The following is a 20,991-nucleotide window of genomic DNA, read 5'->3' as shown; positions in this document are numbered from 1 at the left end:
CTTGAGCGCATACATCAAAATACCTTATGCCAAAATTTCATTCAGTTTCTGCGAATGGTATGATAGTTAGGGGCCCATATGTCGGGATAGATTTTTTATAATCACCCTGTGTATATAAGATATTATGAAAAGGCGAAAAAATGAGAAGTAATTGAAAAATTGGAAAAAATAGGAAAAATATGGAACAATGAGGAGGTCGTTCTCAAGGGGGAACCCCTCACATTGCTCGAAACTGCAAAAATGTTTCTAATGATGGTAAGCCTAACAGGCATAAAATTACCATCAGTTCCCTCGACATTTTTGCGATAAACAAGCATTGGAAGTCAAAAGGCAAGTATGAGAATACACAATTATAACCAAAAAAATATGAAAATCAAATGAGTAGCACAATATAAAAATATATATACACAAAGTGTGTTAAAAATTGAAAAGATGAGATCAAAAATCTAATACTAACATTAGAATTGAAATTAGACAGAAAATTGACTTTAAATTAAAATTCTTTTCTTTTATCAAAAATACCGATATAGGCAATGCTATTAGATAAGCAGATTTTAAGATCCAGGAAGTCCTGGATTTTTGATAGAAGAAAAGAATTTAAATTTAAAGTCAATTTTCTGTCTAATTTCAATTCTAATATTAGTATTAGAATTTTGAAAAATATATTTTTTGGACAACTTTCAAGAATTAAAAAAAACCTGTAATAATGCTAAAGATTTTTTAGAAGCATAGTCTGAATTCTAAAATATCTTGAGTGGCAAAGGTTTTCCATCTTTTTTATGGGTTTAAAATTTCACCAACGTTTTCCCAATTGCTAATTCAGGCGGCATGCTTTAAAATGTCTAACTCTTGGTATGTTTTCTTCACTCTTCAATTTTTCTCATTTTTTCAATCTTTAACACACTTTGTGTATATATATTTTTATATTGTGCTACTCATTTGATTTTCATATTTTTTGGTTATAATTGTGTATTCTCATACTTGCCTTTTGACTTCCAAAGCTTGTTTATCGCAAAAATGTCGAGGGAACTGATGGTAATTTTATGCCTGTTAGGCTTACCATCATTGGAAACATTTTTGCAGTTTCGAGCAATGTGAGGGGTTCCCCCTTGAGAACGACCTCCTCATTGTTCCATATTTTTTCCTATTTTTTCCAATTTTTCAATTACTTCTCATTTTTTCGATTTTTCATAATATCTTATTTATAATTTCGAGTTATATATATATATATATATATATAAAATTGTGTAACAAAAAAAAAGCATGACAGTAATATTGGTGGCTAAAATTTCCAGGATATCGCGCCAAAATGTTGTTGCGCTTACCGTGGATTTTTGATAATGGTAACCAATATTTTTTTTTATTTAAAAAATTTAAACGAATAAACATCGGTTCAAAACGGTATTTTTTCAGTATTTTTTTAAAATCAAAGAAAAAACGGAAATATTCTGTATAAATGATCATCATAAACCTCAGATATATGGGAACTATATTTTGAGGCGAAGGAATACACTCGCTACTTTTCTCTTTACTGCAAAGTTAACCTGAAAAATGGACTCTAGAGTAATTTCTTTCCCCGTTTTCCTCCAGAACCCCGTTTTTACTTTTAGTGAGTCTTTACATAGGAAAGAAAAATACATTTCATTGGAAGAAGGAGCGAGTAAACGAACACGGAAAGGGTTAAGTATTAATCTCGACTTTTTGGAAAGCGACGGAAATATTTGATTTGTAATGTATTCGGTTTTTAACATTTTTGTTGTGATGCTGGGAGTAAAAATTCGTACTGAATAACAGCCCTACGCGTAGAATCGTGAAACCGGCTGCATTTGGTGTTACACCGCAATAATAGATAAAACGTTCGCTATTTGATGTTCAAGTAAAAGTTCTCGAGAATATTCCGTGTTATATTCTCCATCTGAGTTAGGAATCAATTCTCTAAGAAAGGAAAAGGATAGATGGAGTATAAGTAGTATCGAAGAGTATGTGTATATATATATAGAGTGAGAAAGAGCGAGATGATCTTACCCGTGACGAAGCGATAGATAGCTCGAAAGCCTTTGACTTCGGGCGATGTGTGAAAACTTCGGAACTCGACTCGCATCGAAGGACCGTTCGACATCAGCTGAGGCGGCAACATGTTACCACAGAAGTTGTCGATGCGCTCTTTCTGACCATTGATCGTGATGAACACCATCACGGCATCCACCGATTCGCAACTTCACGCAACGAGAAACAAAAAAAAAAAAAGACATTATTTTCCAATCGAACAAAATTGCTCTTTTCTTCCAAAAAAAAAAATAATACAAACTTCTATTTCACCTTCACACTCTTTATGCGTCGTTTTACGAATAATTCGAGCAGGAGGACGAGAAAAAACGTTTACGTAATTTATTTTAAAAATGTGATTCAGCCAATCATAAACAAAATTTCTTATCATTGTACCAAGTCCCCTTTGAGGATAAAGATATGAACTGGGTGTTTCATAAACTCGTATATATAAATAGTGTTTAAAAATTCATAAAAATCAAAGGAAATGATATATTTGAATGCGGTTTGCGAAAAAGTTATAAAAACCCCGTATCGTGTTGGTATCGCGTTTCATACTTTGTACAGAAAAAAAAGGTGACATCAAAAATCAATCAGCGCCAACCAAATTCTTTGTGCCAATGGGCGTTAGGTTCACAACACATACGCGCATGTTTTCCAGCATGGTCCAGGTCGTCTTCGACCACCTGCTTATATCTCTTCCTTGAGACAGAGAGGTGGGAAACGATCTATGAGGAGGAGGACCCACAATACGCTCAGTACCTCTTGTCCTCGAATTATTTGCTGTGTTCCCGGGTAATGTGGGCAGAATGACAAATCAATCGAGGAACGCAATCATTCGGTAGCTCGAGAGGTTCCACCTGATGTCGGTGCGTCATAGAGACTAGCAACGAAATCTCCAATGTATACGACGGGAAACTTTGACGCCATGGTCGCAACCAGTTTGCATGCTGGTGTAAACCTCCCCTCAACTGGCTCAGTTGTAGGCCAATTAATTCATCAAATGGCAATGTATTTAATTGTTAATCAGAGTTTTCTGTAAATGTATGACCCACAGCCACGTCATCAATTCTTCCAAGTCTGCACGTGCTACGAACACGTAATTCTCCGTAATCTATTCTCAGGGAGATTCAGCTAGCCCCTCCTGCGTCGAGATAGTATCGTGATGATTATTTAATTACGTATTTTTAAATGATTATGCATTCGCAGAGTTATTACAATCAAAAATCAATAAAGTCAAAGCTGTTTCCAATGGATCGGCATTCAATTTATTTCTATTTTTCACGCTTTTGTTTCAGCGTCGCTGTCAAAAGAGTTACGACAAAAATCGCCGACGCTTATAGGAAACTAGCTATAATACCCGACGCTGGCCGGGTTTTCTTCAATGAGGCTTTTTGGATCACGTGATATCTCCATGTTTCTTTGAGGGACATATAAACTGTGTCCAAGTTAACCAATATGGCGCCTTCGGCGCGACTCATGAAAGAAACAAATCTAGATTTAAAGAAACGTAGAAATGAAAATATTTTTTTCCTTTTTCAAGGGGCGGTAGGTATTTCGATTCCCCCCCCCCCCCCCGCAAACTTCAAGTTATCCACATCTGCCACGTCAGCTTCCAAATATGCTTAATTACAGCTGTGGAAGTTTTTCGATGTACTTTTTACTGGCCCATAATTGATTTTAAAACCATCTAAACTATATGAATTTATGCAGTTGAATATTAAAAGACAATGCGGAGACATTAATTTTCACGCTTGAGAAGATGTAAATAAAAAGTTGAAATCTATGTTATTGCATGGATATCCAACTCAAAAGTAGGTCCGGGTAATTACTTCATATTTAATCTCCCGGGCTTCGCATGTCTCTCAGCGAACTCAATGTTTCAAAAATCTAGAATTCAATAAAATTTTTAAAATTATTGATGTGGCGGAAAACCCCACCAAATTTCCGCATTCCTACAGTTAGAATCGGCAATTTTAACACTGATTTCTATGGGGGATCATCCTTTGCCTGACCCTCAAAGTGATGCTGATGATGATTCTAACGTCTATTCAAAAAGCTCATTACTGGGGGATTAAAAAAGTGGCAAACCATTATAAAGGCTTAAACTATTATACATACACACTGCATGGAGGAAAGAATAACTTTCCTCCATGAAATAGAAGAATGTATTCTTTCCTCCATGTGTACACACTGGCACCGTTAAAGAAGTGACAAACCATTGTAAAGGCATATACACATCTGAAACGCATTGCTAGGGAACCACGGTAACCAAAGTAAACGTTCGGAAAGTGATTGTTGAGGCCCAAAACCTATTGTTGCCCGTTTGGGGCATTTGCTCTGGGCTGACGAAATTTTAAAATAGCCTATCGTTCAAGTCGGGTCCCATTTGGTATATATGCAAAATTTGGCGACGATCGATCTAAAATTGTAGATTTTTATTGAGAACATACACACACACAGACAGAAAATCAATTTTATGTATATAGATAAAGTTAATCGTTTTTCGTTTGGCATCAACAATTCGCCATTTATGCACCAAAGCTTACCGAGCAGTAACATTTGCCAAGGTTATGGGTATCACAAAACTTTTGTGCTACAGTCGCAGTCGGTTATAACGACATTGAAAATTTCGTGAAATTTTGTCGTTATAAGCGAGGTTTACGTTTTCAAGCTCATAATATGTAACTCACGAAAAACTGTTCGCGAGAAATATTGTGTTACATCAAAAAAGTCTGCAGTTATTTTGAACGTATTTCAAATGTGCGAGATGAATATTTAATCATATTCTTCACGTTAATTTTTAAATTACGCGTATTTCATTCATCCCCGATTCTAGTAAAGATTAAACCTTTGAGGGGCACTTTTTGTTTTCTACAATATTTAATGAAATTTCTTGATAAATGTCTGCGCCTTTTCAACGTAAAATATGGTGAGAATGTTCTTTTGTTTTTTTTCATCCCTGAGGAAGGAGGTGGGTGGTGTAAGCAACGTCCCTGGAAGCATGATATTAATGAACTTTCAAGATGCTAGTTTTTTTTACATTAAAAAGATGAATAAGTGATAATTATTTCATTGGCAAATATTAATAAAAAATGAAGTTTTTTCAAGATCCTTTATATTGTCATTCTTCCGCTTTTCTGAGACTTAGTTCGTTCTGGACTGGAGTATGCCGTAAGGTTTTAGAGACCATATCTACAGAGAAACATAGACTTGGTTGAGGGGTTGCAGAGAAGAGCAACGCGTGATGCAGTTGGCACACAAGGCTTGGGCTACGAAGAAAGACTTGATTTCTTGAGTATGTTTGTATTGTAAGAACGCAGGTGTCGGGGGATATGATCGAAGTGATGAAAAATTTCAACGGGAGGGATATATGATGGACCATAAGTTATTAATACATCGTCTATCAAGTGCTTCGACAAGGGGACACAAGTATCGATTAGTAAGGGGCACTTCCGGGTTGTGGTGTCGCAGAGAGTTTATCTCTAATAGTATTGTTAATAAATGGAATAGCTTACCTCCGGGGGTCGTGAACTCTTGACACGATTGAAACGTTTATAAAGATGTACGATAAACATAGTGGGATAAATCGAGAATAAGGCAACCATAATCTATTTTATGAGGAGTGTATAATTAATTTTATTTTTGTTGATTTATGCTTTCGTATTGGGTTGATAGGTTTTTGTTATATTTGAGATTCATATTTTTTATGCGCATGTTTTTTTAGCCACCTCGTTGGGTAATATTTGCCTGTTGTGGCTTTTTTATTTGTGTTAAAAAATATTATGAAAAATCCAGTACTTATTCGTATTTTATTTCATACGATTTTGTACCAACCGATAATGAATATAGAAAAAAATGTGCGAAATGAAGTCTTAAATTATAAAGTTTCTGGACTTATTCAATAAAAATGTATTTACAAAACTGATTCATATTATTCATTTATTCTAAATTACTTTTACAAATAATGAGATTTCTCCCAATTTGCATGCGCATCATATTACATACACATTAATAACAAGAAAATGTCATACTTCTTAGCTCTAAGTGTGTGAATGGTGGTTTATTCATAAACAACCTAAAAACTTTGAAAAAAAAATTAGAATTTCACCAATAATTTTTCTGACTTTTATGATTTAGCAAATGACAGAGTATGTAGGGATGAAGCTGAAAAATTTATAACTTTTGTGTGCAGGTTATTAATCTCAAATCTTTTTGAGGTTAAATCGGAAATATCGAAAATTGTCATCTTGTACCTAAAGTTTGTCCACCTATAAGTCAATAAAAAAGAAAGAAAGAAAAGAGACAATTTTGTGGTGTCAATCTAATAGCTTTATTGAGTGTTAGAAAACATATATTTCTAAAGTCGACCACCCGTAAATCACTGCCCAGCTGGGGAAAATTTTTTTTAACAGTTAGTTTCGCAGCAAAACCACCGCTTCTTAAAGTGTTAAGAATTGAAGTAAGCTCCGTTGGAAAAACTAGGGGAAACGGAAGAGCATTGTTATAAAGAAAAGGAACAAAATTATTGAAAACTAGCTATAATACCCGGCGCTGCCCGGGTTTTCTTCAATGAGTCTTTTTGGATCATGTGATATCTCCCTCTTTCTTTCTTTGAGGGAAAGATAGACTATGTCCAAGTCAACCAATATGGTAACTTCCTGTGGGACTCACGAAACAAACAAATCTAGATTAAAGAAACATAGAAACGAATAGGTTTTTTCTTTTTTAAGAGGGCGCTAGGTATTTCGAATCCCGCCCTTCTTGAACTTCAAGTTATCCATCTGACTGCTCTGGCTTCCAAAAATGCTTGATTAAAGCTGTGGAATTTTTTCGATGTACTTTTTATGGGCCCATAATTAATTTTAAAACAACTTAAACTGTATGAATTGATGCAGTTGAATATCAAAAGATAATATGGAGACATTAATTTTTCATGCTTGAGAAGATATAAATAAAAAGTTGAAATCAATGTTATTGCACGAATATCCAACTCAAAAGTAGGTCCGGCAAATTACTTTATATTTAATTTTCTGGGCTTCGTATCTCTAAGCGAACTTGATATTTCAAAAATCTCGAGAATTTAATACAATTTTTAAAATCATTGATGTGTGGCAGAAAACCCCACTGAATTCCCGCATTTCTTCAGGAAAATCGGCTATAACTGATTTCTATGGGGATCATCCTTTGCCTGTCCCTCAGAGTGATGCTGATGATGATTCTGACGACTATTGAAAAAGTGACAAACCATTGTAAAGGCATATACACGTCTGAAACGCATTGCTAGGGAACCCCGGTAACCAAAGTAAACGTTCCGAAAGTGATTATTGAGGCCCGAAAACCATTGTTGCCCGATAGTTTTTTTGCCCATTTGGGGTATTCGCCCTGCTCTGACGAAATGTTAAAGTAGCCTATCATTCAAGTCGGGTCCCATTTGGTATATATGCAAAATTTTGTGACGATCGATCTAAAATTGTAGATTTGATCACACAATCAATTATATATATATAGGTACGGTAATGTGTATTCTTGTCACGCTTGTGTGGAAGTCCTTGTGTCAAGCTTCTAATAATTCCTTTTTCAACATTACAAATATTCAGTAAACATGAAAAACAGACAAACATTCCTTTTATGTAATTCGAGAACTTTCTTGAAAAAACGCAAAAAAAGAGGGGGAAAAAAAAACCACGGAGACAAAAGCAACGAAAAATGTGTCGTTCGTTGCGTTCCGAATTCTGTGTGTTTTCATCAAAAAGTCGTAAGCAAGGCTCATTAACATTATTCTCTACGGGAATCAGTCGGGACCACCGATTATTGCCGTTGTAGCTGAGGTGTCATTATAACCGAGTGTGACTGTATATGTATGAAATTGATTTTCCGTATGTCTGTGTGTGTGTATGCATTTCTATATACAAATTTAAAATTTTTCACCGATCTTTGCCAAATTTTGTACATACATTTATAAAAAAACTAGGAACCGACTTGACGATAGACTACTTTAAAATTTCGTCACGTGAAGAGGGTGATCCCTCCCGTCCAGTAAAAAGAAGTAATATTGTATTGGCATAATGCGCTAGTGCGCAGAGGTAGACATTCGCTCCTCCGACCCGTCGGAGAATCCTGCATCCACTTATGCCATCCAACGAACTCCGTTTCGAACGTGTAATCTATTTTGCAATGCAACTCATTGACTACCGCAGTCAGTCAATCATTAATACACACGAACTCCTTCCCATAATGGACGTTTTCCATCAGCGACCGAAATGCGCTCGAAGCCACAAAGCGTCGCGAGCCCCAGAAATTCCACTCAAACATAATTCAGACTGTATACTTCTACCGATTGAGCGGAACAACTCGGCAGTTGATTCAACTCAGCGCCATTCTGCTTCGCGAGTAACGACAAACATGTTAATTCGCTTATATACTAGAGGGGGTACAGATATTCTATTTTTCTCTTCTAAGTTAAACACAACCATAGTGAATTTACAAACGTTTTTTGCACTATTCCGTTTTAGGGATATATTAGGCATTTAGTAGTTATTAATAGTATTTACAGTGTGTAAGATTCCCTATTTTTTACTGTATTTTGTGGAAGCTCCAAATTTAACTGAGTGACCATATTTAGGCGGCATACGCTTATTAGTTGTATTTCCAAGCGTTATAAAAGAACTTTTATCAAACTCTTATAGTGTATAATATCGGCGTTAATGAGCTCTCTTCCAAAAAAATAAACGATAATATTACGAGCCAGTCGTGTGTGAAGCATTAGAACAGGAACTACACATACGCGAGACAATATTCCCGCGATTACCCTAGGGATGATTATTAAACACTAAACGAAATTCGCGAGCCTCCAAAATTTGCAAATTCATTTCACGGGATTTCCCGAACACGAGAATGGTGTGCGGTTCTAATTAATATCACTAAAACTTGAACCATATTATGAAATTTTTTGAAAGCGAAATTTAGTTATACTTCAGCTCAACCAACTTTAGCGCAGATAAATGCACATCAGTTCTGAGGATAACTGATTCGCGAGGAGTTTTGTCTGAGAGAGCGCTTATACGAGCAAATATATATATATGTTGTATATATATACTGCATATTGTGAGGAGATTTGTGAATTATGGAGCTGCAAAGCACAACTGAAATAACGCCAGGCATTATTCATACCTAATGAATATAAATAAGTCTCGCCAGAAACACGAAACTCTCTGTCTCTCTCTCGCTGCGCAATCTCATATTTTCCAGTCTCATTTATTGTTTGTTTTAACGGAAACGCATAATTTTTACGAATATGTGCGTCGACAAGGAACGAGCTTAAAACTCCGCGTTCGCAGTCAGTCGAAACAAACGCAAAACCGGAGCGAACGAAGTTGCTTTGATGCATTATTATTTTATGGCGAAGTCGTCGGATTATTCCGTCGACTTTGCATAGCCAAATAAGTAGCGTTGATAATTCACTTCTTATTGTTCTTAAATACGCAATACGCATTTGGTTTTGTTAAAAGTTTTTACCTGACTCCGATTTTAAAAGAAATTTTGTCCACTTCAGTCTTAAATTATTTTTTTTCCTTTGAGTCAGACTTCATTTTACATCCTTGGATTTCAATTTTTTCGACCAGAGGTCAATTCCCGAAGCGAAGATCGGAAGCTTTCGCGTTCGAATTTGACGCCTAATGCAAAACACGCATCGGGAATGATTAGATTTCTTTCCTCCCTAGCGTTCGCATCAATTAGTAGTTCCATATGTAGCGGCAATTTAATATTACCGGCAAAGCTACGAGGCTAATGATAAAAAAAAAAGTAACGAAGAAGGGGAGTTGTCTCTTCTGAGAGAGCCAATACCAATCTCGAGCGATGACATCAGAGAGAAAAAAAAAGATCTCGTTTTTGAATCGGAGTCGAGAGACGCCTTTCCAATTTTCACAAAATAATTCAATTCCTGTTTCCATAAGACTTCAGGCTGAAAATTTAAAAGATTTCGTAAGTGCCCCCTCCCCCTCTCTGCTTCGCACACATTCACACACAAAAAACACCAAAAACAAAAACACACATAATATATATAATATACGTAAACATATGTATATTTCTTTCCTTTTCATGAAACAAACAAGTTTACAACACGCCGAGCTAATGGATAGCTGCACATCAATAACATCTTCCAAGTAAAGTAGAGCTCGCATCCCTATACCTTTTCGGTGAGAGGAAACCTCGATGAGATGTATTTTGTTTGTATGAAAAGTAATCGTACAATTTGGTGACTACCCCTCACCTTTTCTTGACATAATCGATCATTTGCCTAACTACGCACACACATTGATCGTGATGTACAGTACTGAATTAAAATTCAAAAAAAAAAAATAAAATAAAATAAATACACAAAATTCTGCGTAACGAACGTATCAATTTACTACTGATGCGAACGGACATGAAAAGAAACGAACCGAACGACACATAATTAATTTCAAATTTATTCTAATAAATTTGAAGTCCACGGAAGCGAATTCTTGTGACACTCGTAATTGGAAGTGATACCGCGTACATGAATGAATATACACGCGCATAAAAGCGAGCCGTCAATTAGAAGCAAGGTGCTTTCATTGCCCCGAGCTTATCGCCGGATAAATAAGCGATCGAATTCTATCCATCTTTTGATAACGTCGCACCATTTGTTAGTGGAGCGATAATTTTAGTTTTGAATCGGCGTTTGCTTCTGTGAATCTTCATCGAGTCATCCAAGAATGATTCATTTATCCGATGAATGAATTCCTTCATTTTTTTCTTCCGTTCTTATTCGGTGAACTAATTCCACGAAATGAAAAAAATAATTTAGCGTAATGGCATTGGCAAAAGCACGCGTACGTATGAAAGTGCAGCGAACTCAATTAAATTCCGAAATTGAGTTTATTTTTGTCGCTTTTGAGAGTATTTTAAAAAGGAAACGATTTTCCTTCAAATCACGAATTTTTTTCTACTCACAAAGTATTTAGTACAGGGTGATTATATATTTAGCTGAGAGAGAGAGAGAGACGCTACGCAAAGCTTCCGTTTCGGGGTATGTATTTCGTTGAAACTTGATGTATGGACCGATAAGACCACATGCGTCCCAGCCTTTATATATTTTATAGATTTCAAGGCGTTCCCAAGGGATCGACGCGTTTATTTATAAACAAATTTTTGTACACAGCAATATGATGTAAATATCTGAGCATGTAAAATGTCCTCGCATGCTAACAAGCGTCTCTTGGAGCCTCGGAGCATCCTCGCATGCTAACAAGGGTCTCTTGGATCCTCAGAGCGTCCATTGCGCTACACTAGTTCAAATGTTGTGATCTTCGATATAGTTCTTGACGTCCGTTGGCCCATATACTGGACTGGTGTCGCTCATTTGCTATCAATGTTTCACGGTCTTGTCCTTGATGTTTCGCGATAGCAATATATAAATTCCGATGATCAAACTGTATAAATATGTACCCTATAAATACATGTGTATATATTATAAAGTGCGTAAATGTATGTGGTTATACAGTCGAATACCGTTTTAACGAAGACGTTTCTAATCCCTGAGATAAGTTTACATAGGAATAATGCAAAAAAAAACCTAGAATTCCTTTATAATGAAATTACGTTATAACGAAGTAATTTCTCTGGTCACTTGGAGTTCGTTATAACGGGATTCGACTGTATATGGACCGATGAGAAAAAATGCGTCTCACGTTAAATCTTTTTTAGATTTCAAGGCGTCTGAAAGGGATGAACGCATCACTCGGGAAAGCCTCGAAATCTGTAAAAGATGTGAGGCGGGACGCATCTGGTATATGGGCCATCTGATATCTGTGGTTATATGGACCACAGGGAAGAGCAAACTGTAATAAAAAAATAGTTCAATTTTCGTCCACTAGGTGAAAAGGGACATTTTTTTATTGAAGTTTTCTTTTCCCGATGTGGTCCATATAACGTATATACAAAATTTCACGAAATACGTCTACCAGAACGGGCATAGATAGAACATACATAGGTCTGAGTAGCGTAAGTTTAACTATAACTAACCTGTGTGTATATTGCATTTAAAGGCAACATTCAACGAAAATTATGCAATACTACAGGGGGTCTTTAACACCTGGCTCGCGGGCCATATTTGGCTTTCGAAGCTTTTTTCTGTGGCCCGCCGACAATTTTTCGAAAAACGCTAAAAACATTGAAGGACGATTAACAAAAAAAAAGATTGATTACATCCGCAGGCCAGTGATATGCGAAGCACGCGGCTCCAAAAAACTGTTTGGGCCCCCGAATTTATAGAGTATTTTTGGAGGAAAAGTTGACATGTAGAAAGGCATACCTTACCGTATTACAGAATTCAGAGGAAATACTGAAAAATACCTCCAATTTCAGAATTTTTGAAAAAAATTATTTCGCTATTGTGATTAAAAAAAATTCTAATAAATGACAAAATAATTCCCGAAAGAAATAATTTTGGAAACAAATATTTTCCGAATTAGTGAAAGAAATAACTTCGGAATTAGCGATAGAAATTATTTCATAATTGATAAAAAAATTCCAAATTAATGAAAGTAATAATTTCAAAATACTCGTATATTGGAGAAATAATTTCAGAATTACTGGAATAAATAATAACAGAATCACTTGAAATAATTTCAGAATAATCAAAAGAAGTACTAGTGAGAAAATTTTCCAAAAGAAATGAACTAATTAAAATTCATAATTAATAAAAAGATTCGAGAATAAATGAAGTCTTCAACTACTTTTGGCCGCTGGCTCACTCCGGTTGGCCCTGTGTTAAGATGGCCAGCGGGATGTCACTACGCATATTTATACATTTGTAGGTATGGATTCCATCTTATAATTCTAAATATCTCAGTATGAGCTTGCGGCCCGCTGGATAGTGGGAAGTTGCAACTTTTTGACCTCATGATGTCTGAAAGGTTGAAGCCCCTGCAATACCTTATAATAACGGAATGAAAAGCTGCGTAAGCATATACGCGTGCCAATGTAACTTTGAAAAGAATATGATCAATGATGAGGATTTTTATTTTTCATCTATTTTATTCTATTTGGTCGGAAACTATTAAACTCGGAATCATTTGATAATCGATTCTGATTTTTAATTACGACGAAACATTAAATTTGATATCTGTGAAGAAATCGATTCCGTTTCTTTTAACGATAATCTAAAGAGAAATAAAGAAGGAAAAGTGAATATTTGTAATATTTCATTGAGAGACTCAACCAAATTCCTTCAAAGAAACGACTAACAGCGGAAGTAAATAACAATTACCCAACTTTCAATATTAAAAAAAGGCAATAAAATGTATCGAGAATAATTTGGCTTGAAGATAATTATTTGAATGAGAATTTTTATAGAAAACAAGACGCAAATTATAAAAGTATCTTCGGTGGATGGCGAAAAAAAAATATATTAACGGAGGAAAATTTTCAAGAGACTTAATATATATCGAAGAAGAAGTTGGTACACACACAATTAAAATATGAGAGAAATAGATTCTACTTCTTTTTAGTCCACGGATTACGAGAGTGATGAATAATTCCAATCGAGGAATCTCATGCGAAATAAAATAAAAATTGGATAAAAGGAAATTATTCTTTAATTTTATGACTATTTTGCAATCAATTTTGTGAAATTTAAAATCTTTGATTTTTATGAATGTTTTGCTAACATTGCTGTTCGACTGATAACTAACATATACAGTAACTTATAGCGTTATCATTATAGAATTATTTAGTCATCCCGTATATATAAAAAGATAAGAAAGGATTGATGCAAGTGAGAATATTTGTGTTGAAAACATACACACAAATATGTAGACATCAATTTTACGAACAAGTTAAGCCTTTCTATAGAGAGCCTTCGGCTGCAAACGAACATTACAATCTCTTCACATTTTCTATACACACGCTACAGAGAACCGTCATGCCTTCCCCTTATCTAATTGAATTGATAAAAGCTGTTTTTACTCCTCCCGTTGTATTGTTGTTAGGTTTTAACACACTGTGTTTTAATAATGCCTTCAACCGCGTCCGGGCTTCTGTGCTCGAGAAAGGAAAAGCGCGTTTCCCAATGTATCGATTATCTGAATGTAGACTCAAAACACGTATTATTAAAATATGCATGTACTATTCAAACGAAACGATAGAAAATGCTTACTCTTTCGGAGGTTCGTGAGGAAGATGAAGGTCAAAGTCTGTGAATATAATTTGGACCCTTTCTTTGCCTCGTCCAGTGAATTCGTAGACGCAATGGATATCCGATGGGTACGGGTCTGGATATCCCGGGCTCGTGAAAGTTCCATTCTTCGCTGTGTCGCTAGAAATCTCTTGACCGCACGAACGAGCGGGAGCTGCGGGAAAAACAAATTAAGAAAAAGGATTTTTCTTTTTTTTAATTTTCAATTTTTCTGAAATAGAAATTGAAGATTGACGCAAAACGTCATTAACTATGAATTGATATTTGATTGTTTTTCAACGAATGAAAAAAATAAAAAATAAATACAAACCACACCGATTTCACGATTCAATTTATAATAGATATTGAATCAGAAGCACAGTATTTTAAATTTTACTACATAGTGCTCCTCAAAAGTATATCGGGCTTGTTTGTGGTGCAGATGAAGTTTTGAGGAAGGATGCGTTTCGTGGCACACAATGTTACCGCTTTCTAAGATACTTCGATGCATTGTGTATTTTGAGATATTACAGCTGATGAGCCGAAAGAATTCACGCAGAGATAATTTTTGAGATGAACACAAACGTGGTCATTCATCTCTTTTTTTTTGTATTTTTTTGGTCATTCAGTTTGCTTCTTTCCGATAAAATCGCAATTTTTTGGTAAGATTTTGTGAATAATAGACTCACTTCTATTAACTTCCTTGGAAATTTCTGAAAACGTCCATTTATTCACTTCAAGACGCATACTTTCAAGGACTCTTTACAAAAAAAATGAACGTTGCTTGGAATTTTTACAAATAAATGAAAAGTGAAAGTTAATTGAATCTTTTATATACTTTGCCAAAGTACCGCTCACATGCAATCCAACTTTATGTGAATCGAATAAGCTTCTTTAGGAAATCGCTGTTTCATACGTTTTTCCTCAATACTTTTGAGACAGCATTTTAATTTTTTTTGATATAACTCGAATTGGAATTTTGCTATTCATGTCAAAATTATTGCAAAGGCGTATGTCAATTGGTTCTATAATCGAGTGTAAAAACTTTTTTAGATGCTACTTTCGTTCATATTTTATTCAAAAAATATACACATACTCCATACTTTCGAGAAGTACTATACATGTATATGCATTCAACATCAAAAGTTCTTACACGTATGTATAAAATAATGAATCCGTATTTTATTTTCCACGAAAATTAAGTTTGATTTCATTCTTGTCTTCCTAAATGGGCAAAATAAGTAATTTTGATAGGACATAAATGCTTTATTTCAAATGAGTTTATTCTCGGATTTCTTCGAAACCGGAGCAGAGAGAAACGGGATTTTCTCCTGACGGATTTTTCGTACTATAATTTGGGATGCAGATGCAGTTACTCATTAATTCATTACTGTTAAGCAAAAAAGATCGACATCGGAAGAATACCCACAATTTTTGAGACATATTTGTAACCCGCCTCAAAATTCATAAGAGTTATGGAAAGAAAAGAAAACTATTAGAAAAGTGTCTTTACTTTGAAGTTACTCTCGGAAAAGCGCCAGCGCTGCGTAACTACTTTTCGAAGCTGACTCAACATTATTTCGTAGATGGAAACGCAATCTTCGAATGGGATTCTGATAGAATGCGTGGCAGCGCACCGAAAACAGTATCTCGTACACGAAACGCCAAAAGATGAAACGGACTCTTTCAAAACATTACATTTAATTTACATTCATATCTCGTACGAATGATTCGAGATGATGAAACATTTTCGTGAATAATACGAAAGTTATGAATGGAAAGAAATAATTTATTTTCTTTTTGAGAAACATTCACTCAATTGTATGAGAGGAAGCCATTCATATCTAACTGCAGTTGGATAAATTTAATCTATACGAACGAAATGACTTTTGAAATATTTGCAATATGATGCTCTAATATAAATTTTCAATCATTATTTGAAAAAAGTAACAACAACAGCTATAATTAGAATCGACATCAGAAAAATGGCAAAAGGTTGGATTCAGTTGAAAAGCTAAATTGAATCCTCCTTGAATTTGGTTGAATACTCCAGAGACAAATTAGTTAATTCGTACACGTTATATTGCGCGAATACAATCTTCACAATACGAGAAGAAAAATTCTGAAACGATGCAAAAGAAAACGTTGAATAAATATTCGTCAAAAGACATTCCACGAAACATCTACGCTTTCATATTTGATCAGTTCAATAGGAACGTTTTCATCGAGATATGTTAAGCATCTCGCGTCGGAAATTCGTCTGCACTTTCATCAGATGCGACGAATCCGAAACAGTAACACAAAATCAGTTTTTTTTATCTGTATTATATTTTTGTGTTTCTTACTTAACGCCTTACTATAAGTGTGTTATTAGTCACTGTGCGGTGGTGTGGGCATCGTGCTGGACTCTCGTCGCGAGCATTCAGGTTCAAACCCCGTTGGCGGCACAGTGGTGATTGGCTGAACCTAGTTTTCTGCGGTTTTCCATCTACGAGGCGGTCTTCCATTTGAAAAAATCAACATGGTACTTACATAACATAAAAATTCAAGCATTCACCATCTTCACTTCAAAATATGGAATACCGATGGCAGAGCACCGGCAAGAACACCAAACAAGCTCAACTCTGAGAACATGAATATTTAAGGGCTATACACACAACACGTTCCGACATGTATCGATTCGATAGAAATTCCGCAGAGAAATGTATACGAGGCGCACGAAGGGGGTTAGGTAGTGTTATCATAACTGTTTTATTAGATGGGCTAATGGAAATCCATATTTGGGGTTCTTGCCGATGAAAGTCATTTAGAGGAAGTTTTTGCTTTTTTGGAAATTATAAAAGCAATTTTTCCGTCCCGTCCCCCCACTACTGGATTACGGCACTTATAAATAAGTTCCCTCAAACTACAACTATACCTTAGAGTAAAGGTATAAGCTTGGTAAAAGTGCCAGTCTTGCCACAGATGAAATGCTCAAATGCTTTCGAGTTTTTTAGGTTTATGATGCTGGAGAATGAGGAAAGCAAGTTATATATATGCTGTAGACTACATAAATATAATAGACCTAGTAATATATGATAATTACAGTAAAACCTCTCTTCTACGGGCACTGGCGAGACAAAAAAAATTGTTCGTAAAACAGGGGTGACCGTTAACCTGGGGTTTGAAATGCTTACTTCTATTATACGAGGAGAAATTATTATTTTGCCGTAAAAGAGGGGTGACCGCATCTGAGGGGTGTCCCTTAAGAGCAGTTTTACTGTATTTATGTAATTATTATATTAGTGGTGGCTCATTACAGAAAATTCTGGGGAGGGAGCAAAATCATTGTGCATCTTATTATGATAACGGGTTTATAAAATGGGGTTTTCAAGGGTTTTTTTTTCTAATCCCTGTAATCTAAATAGCATAGGTATTTCTATTATATTATTTATAATTTATTATTTCTCTTTAGAAAGAGTATGACAATTGAATAAACCATTAGAAAGCAAAATGTTTGCGAGTAAGTGCAGTTTTAGGGTGTAATGTTTGGTGGGGGGTTTTTTGTTTTTTTTTGAAGAAACCAGACCGGACTATTTTCGGGTCGGGCAACCATGGCGAGAAGTTCTCGACACATTTAAAATAATAATAATAAATCAGCCGATTGACGTAGCATCTTTTTAATGAACACATAGCTCATTAAATAGATGAAGTTTCGCACTAAAAACTTAGCATATAGTATTTATTTTTTTTGTTAAATTGAAATCAATAGTTCGAAATTTCACTCATAGATGACACTCCATCATAAAAAACTCGACGTCACACATAAAATGCGACACAAGCAGTGTATATAGTTAAAGTTTATTACAATTTGCGTTGGATGAAACTGCCAAATTTCAATATCAGTGCCCTCCGTAGCTCTGACTACATCCAAATTATTCTCAATTTCATGCCACGTATCTGCCAACATCGATTGCGGGAGGGTTTCGATCACTTACGTGATTCTTCAATGTTGCTTGCGCGAGTAAATCTGGAGACCGCGATGACCGTGAGTTTTTTCGAGACACAGCACTATCAATAGTTTTGAACTATTGGTCTTAAATTATCAAAAAAAAAAAAAAAATCAACAACAAAAGCATTATAGTTCATGATAAGTACTTTAGCGCAATCCTCACCGTTCTACGTCAATTGGTTTGTTTTTTATTAAGATGTTTTTATCACCCAGGACCTCTCACCTACACCCCCTGTATAACAAAACTGAATTCAATTAGATATTTTAGTTATTTGTTATTATTTTTCTATTTATTGCTATGAAAATTTGTCAGTAAATTTCTAAAAGAAAGAGTTTTTTCCCGTGATTTATGTATTCGAACTTGAAGTCCCTTCGAATGAACTCGATGTTAAGAGAAAACGAAGAAAAAAGAAAAGTTTAATTGGTGTACGCATATGTTAGTACGTATTCGAGAGACGAAATTGCCTTACCCCCAAAGAAAACGGGAAGAAAAACCTACAGATGTTGCACAGTTCACGAAAAAGAATTTCAACAGTAAGGCATAATTCTCTCGAAATTTATTAACTTTTCGGAAAACCAGAAGCAGAAACTACGTCGTCATCGCGTGAAGAACATTTTCGGGTGCTTTTTACGAAATGATAGAGAGAGAAGAGAAAGAATATGGTGTTGCCGACTAATTATACGCCTGACATGATTCCGATCAAATCACCGTTAAAACTGTACAATTTCCCAAGAATTATAAAATGAAACTAAATGTTTAAGAAAAATTAGTTTCGCGTGGAAATGTGACTGTAGGTTCGACAACAAACCCAACACTATAACTTTTCCGATGCCCACGGAATTCAATCCGGCACCACCACGATTACGTACATCATTAACGTTTTATCCAAGACTCACATTCTGTAACCTTGCTTCGCTTGATGATGACCGGTGAAAATTCAATTTTTTCTGTTTTTGAAAAAAATCACTAAAGACAGCTTTGCAAAATGTTTTTCCAACGACTAGGTCGAGAGTGTCCGATGACATTTGCAATTTATACAAATAACAATTACAAAGGCCACAACAGGCAAAATGCCCAACGAGGTGCGTGAAAAAAGATGCCTATAAAAATATGAATGCCAAATATTAACCGCAATCCAAAATAAGAGCCAAATATTGAATATTAATAATTAATAGCCAAATATTCTACAGCAACCAAAATTAGAGTAAATTACCAAGGAAAAACCAACGCACAATATAAAATAAAAGTAATAAAAAATTAATAATTATGTTAAAATACTGACCGTATAAAAAAGATTATGGTTGTCTCTTGTTCTGAGTATGGATAGCTTCTCGATTTATCCCACTCTATGTTTATCGCAGTTGTATTTAAACGTGTCAATTGCGTTAGAATTCACACCCCTGTTAGAGAAAAATTCCCGGTGACAACACAACCTGGAGTTGTGGTGCGTGTCTTTACTAATCGATACTGATGTCTCCTTGTCGACAAACTAGATTCACTGTGTATTAATAACTCGTGGTGCATTCTATCCATCTAGTTGAAAAATTTTAAACACTTCGAACATATTCCCCCGACATCTGCGTTCTTCCAATGTAAACACATTCAGAGAAAATCGAGTCTTTTTTTATGGCTCAAACTCCGTGTACCAACAAAAGCACCCGTAGGTCTTCTCTGCATCCCTTCGACTAATTCTATGTCCCTCTGTGTAGGTATGGTCTACAAAACCTTTTTTGTTTACGCCAGTGCTTTTCAACCTTTCTGAAAACAACGCCCAGTAAAATGTGTGAAACAAATTTACGAACCATTTGTGTCCCGTATTACGGGACATTCCTGTAATTTTCGCTGTTTCGATACGTAATACATTTGCCCCGTTTTTTTAACGATACTTATTTGAATTTGTGATATCTAATGTAGTGAATACACCGCCTTTTCATAACATAAATTATATTATGGTAATTACGGAAATAATTATAAATATTCATCTCACATATTTGTCAAGTTTAATGTTTTGTCCAAAACTTTTCCTGAATTTTGATTACGATTGGGGGGTGATTGTGCCTACTTGTTTTTGATGACAATTGGCGATGTCCCATATTTTACGGATTACTATTTAAGATCCCAGTTAACCAAATTTTTCTCAATGAAATATGATCATATCATTTGAGTATTTTTTTGTGAGAGAGAGAATGTTTGTTTACTGAGATTTGTAGCAACTCCTTATTTCCACACCGTTCAACAATTTTAGTAGTAATTAGCAAATTGCATTTAAAGCAATAAATTGAAATTTTTGGCAAACTTTACCGATATCCCGTATTTAGGATCGCAATTTCCTGAATTCTCTTCGATGATGTATGGTGGACCTAAGTATGAAGGTATGATTTTATTTTAATCCTTATGGATGTTATTAATACAGTATCGATTACAACGGGTGAATTATTTTATCGAATTTGCCTGCGGATCACCTGCACCATAGTCGCGAACCATAGGTGGGGAAACACTGCCCTACGGCATACTCCAGTCTAGGACTAACCAAGCTCCTGAAAAGTAGAAGGATCACTTTTGAAAAAGACGAAGACACCTTTTTAAAAATGAAACCGAACATTCTATAGTAGTTGTTGTTTCATTGCGTGTGGACTTTGTATTAAAAAAATAGCACTCGCTAGTTTTCCGAAGCATACAAGTGGTTATTCTGTTGCTATTGAAATAGACCACGTGTGTCATGCGGAGATTTTTTCCCCTCCTGTACCG

At 35.3% G+C, this 20,991-nt stretch overlaps 1 protein-coding gene across 1 annotated transcript in view; it reads right to left on the bottom strand.

Moving 5' to 3' along the window:
- Window positions 1-20,991, bottom strand: part of LOC149083217 (suppressor of lurcher protein 1-like) — a 618,571-nt gene that overhangs the window by 12,362 nt on the left and 585,218 nt on the right. The window contains exons 8-9 of the mRNA XM_089236416.1: window positions 14,234-14,426; window positions 2,026-2,216 (exon numbers count right to left, since the gene is read on the bottom strand). Of these exons, the coding sequence (XP_089092542.1) occupies window positions 2,026-2,216; window positions 14,234-14,426 (384 nt within the window). The remainder of the gene's footprint in view (window positions 1-2,025; window positions 2,217-14,233; window positions 14,427-20,991) is intronic.

Source organism: Pholcus phalangioides, unplaced genomic scaffold (assembly GCF_987345545.1).
Source record: "Pholcus phalangioides strain wild (caught in Gottingen) unplaced genomic scaffold, Ppha-v1.0 ptg000009l_1, whole genome shotgun sequence".
NCBI classification, from domain to species: domain Eukaryota; kingdom Metazoa; phylum Arthropoda; class Arachnida; order Araneae; family Pholcidae; genus Pholcus; species Pholcus phalangioides.
Note: the sequence above shows the minus strand (reverse complement) of the source record. Positions and strands in the feature narration are given on the sequence as shown.